The sequence below is a fragment of the Mustela nivalis genome (genome assembly GCF_964662115.1).
Source record: "Mustela nivalis genome assembly, chromosome: 9".
In the NCBI taxonomy this organism is placed as follows: Eukaryota; Metazoa; Chordata; class Mammalia; order Carnivora; family Mustelidae; genus Mustela; species Mustela nivalis.
Window position 1 is genome coordinate 106,499,957 of NC_139028.1, and position 2,437 is coordinate 106,502,393.

At 39.3% G+C, this 2,437-nt stretch overlaps 1 protein-coding gene across 1 annotated transcript; it reads left to right on the plus strand.

The window, feature by feature from the left end:
• Window positions 1-1,150: 1,150 nt before the first annotated feature.
• OR8K1 (olfactory receptor family 8 subfamily K member 1) lies at window positions 1,151-2,110 on the plus strand (the record flags this gene model as incomplete). The annotated part of the gene is made up of 1 exon (XM_082747807.1): window positions 1,151-2,110. The coding sequence occupies one exon, from the start codon at window positions 1,151-1,153 to the stop codon at window positions 2,108-2,110; it is 960 nt and encodes a 319-aa protein (XP_082603933.1).
• Window positions 2,111-2,437: the final 327 nt, after the last annotated feature.

The following is a 2,437-nucleotide window of genomic DNA, read 5'->3' on the forward strand; positions in this document are numbered from 1 at the left end:
TGCGGTGAGAATATTGAAATATGTATTTAATGTCAAAGGTTTCCTGAACACCACCTCATGCATTGGTCCACCAACCTTTTAGAAAGGTTTTTATTTGTTTGTTTGTTTTATGTCTTGCTACTTTAAAGAGATATGATTATTGCCCACAAGGTAAAGGCTAATGGTTTAGGTATAGATATTTGTTTTCTTTCCTTCAAAATTTTAAAAGGCTGATGTATAATAGGTCTTTTGACATACTTAACTTTGGGTCCAGAAAAGCAGGCCATTGTTTCAAAACAACCACTTCAAAGTATTTGGCCCCGTTGAAGAATGCTTGAGCAAAGTTTCCATCACTGTGTTGTGTGTGGACTACAGTCTCTCACAGGAATGCCATCAGCTAGGGATGCCACAGGACCCATGTTATTCTTGGTCTTGGAAAGCTTGGAGGACCTGGACTTCTACCTTTACTGGGGTCAAGGATGGAATGTCTAGAGTTTCACAGGTTTCCACTTTATTGGTTACTTTAAAACATAGGAGCAGGAATTAAATTCTGGAAAGGGAAATGCTGGGTCCCTCCAGCAGTTGGCCGCCTAAGTCACCCAGGGCTTTCTAAAAGGGAGACTTCATGGGTGGGGAGCCGGCTCTTTGCCTAGTTGTGTAGCTGGCAATGTGCTTATCTGAGACAGATTTTTTTTTTTTGAAATTAACACCTTGGCAATGAAAAGCTTAGTCTCCGGGATTTACATTCCAATAAAAAAAAACTGATTGTCAGGCACCTACACTACATTGTGAGTGAAGGTGTTTGTAGTTTGGGCCTGATGGTAAGAGGAGTCTCCATTTATATTTTACGATAAAGTGTATCTGCATCTGGGTACCTGGGTGGCTCAGTTGATTAAATTTCTGACTCTAGATTTTGGCTCAGGTCATGATCTCAGGGACCTGGGATTCAGCCCCGCATGGGAATCAGATGCTCAGTGCAGAGTCTGCTTGTGATTCTCTCTCTCCCTTCCTCTCTCTCTTCCTGCTCCCAGTCTTTCTCTCAAATAAATAAATTAATTAAATCTTTTAAAAAAGGATATCTGTATCTCATGTATAATATTTTAAATCCTCTTAGAAGATAGCATCTCAAAGGTAATACATAATTATTTTATACCTTACACAGGTTACCAAGATGAACCATATGGAGAAACAGAATCAGACTGCAGTGAGTGAGGTGACTGAATTTATTCTTATGGGGATTACCAACAACCCTGGGCTGCAAGCACCTTTCTTTGGAATCTTCCTCCTCATATACTTGGTCACGGTGATGGGCAATCTGGGCATAGTTATCTTGACCCATTTGGACTCCAAGCTACATACTCCCATGTACTTTTTTCTTAGACATTTGTCAATTACTGATCTTGGTTATTCCACTGTGATTGGCCCAAAGATGATGGTAACCTTTGTGGTGCCCCAAAATACAATTTCCTACAATTGGTGTGCCACCCAGCTGGCAGTCTTTGAGATTTTTATTATCACTGAACTGTTTATTCTTTCAGCAATGGCCTATGATCGCTATGTAGCCATCTGTAAACCTCTCCTCTATGTTGTCATCATGGCAGAGAAGGTGCGTTGGGTGCTGGTCCTTGCACCTTATCTCTACAGCACATTTGTGTCACTCTTTCTCACAATTAAGTTATTTAAATTGTCCTTCTGTGGCTCTAACATTATCAATTACTTTTACTGTGACTGCCTTCCTCTCATATCCATGCTTTGTTCTGACACGCGTGAATTAGAATTGATCATTTTAATTTTTTCAGGCTGTAATTTGCTCTCTTCCCTCCTGATTGTTCTTATATCCTACCTGTTCATTCTTGTGGTCATTCTCAGGATGAACTCAACCGAGGGGAGATACAAAGTCTTCTCCACCTGTAGCTCCCATCTGACAGTGGTGGTTGTGTTCTATGGGACGTTACTGTTTATTTACCTGCAACCCAAATCTAGCCATACTTTTGATATTGATAAAATGGCCTCTGTGTTTTACACCCTGGTGATCCCTATGCTGAATCCATTGATCTACAGCTTAAGGAACAAAGAAGTAAAAGATGCTCTGAAGAGAACTTTAACCATTGGATGCAAAAACTCCACTTAATGTCTTACTATGCAGTTGCAAAGATGGGTCCAAAAATCTTTGTTTAACACTCTGCCAGTCCAATTGCAACATCAAAAAATAGAAATGCTTTACCCAATTGTTTTCCTCTTTTTCTGCGTAAAACATTTCCTCTTCTATCTCCCTATATTCTTCTTCACTCCAGTTGAATAAATAAACATTGTAGCCAGATAATTTAAGTCCTAAATGATGTCCAAGGTCATATTGGAGCTTATAGGCAAATCATACTGAATGTAATGCTTGTAGAGGTTAAAAAAGAAGTCTTAGTCAAACAGAAGAAAATTAATTGGAAAATTAGTAATGCATATT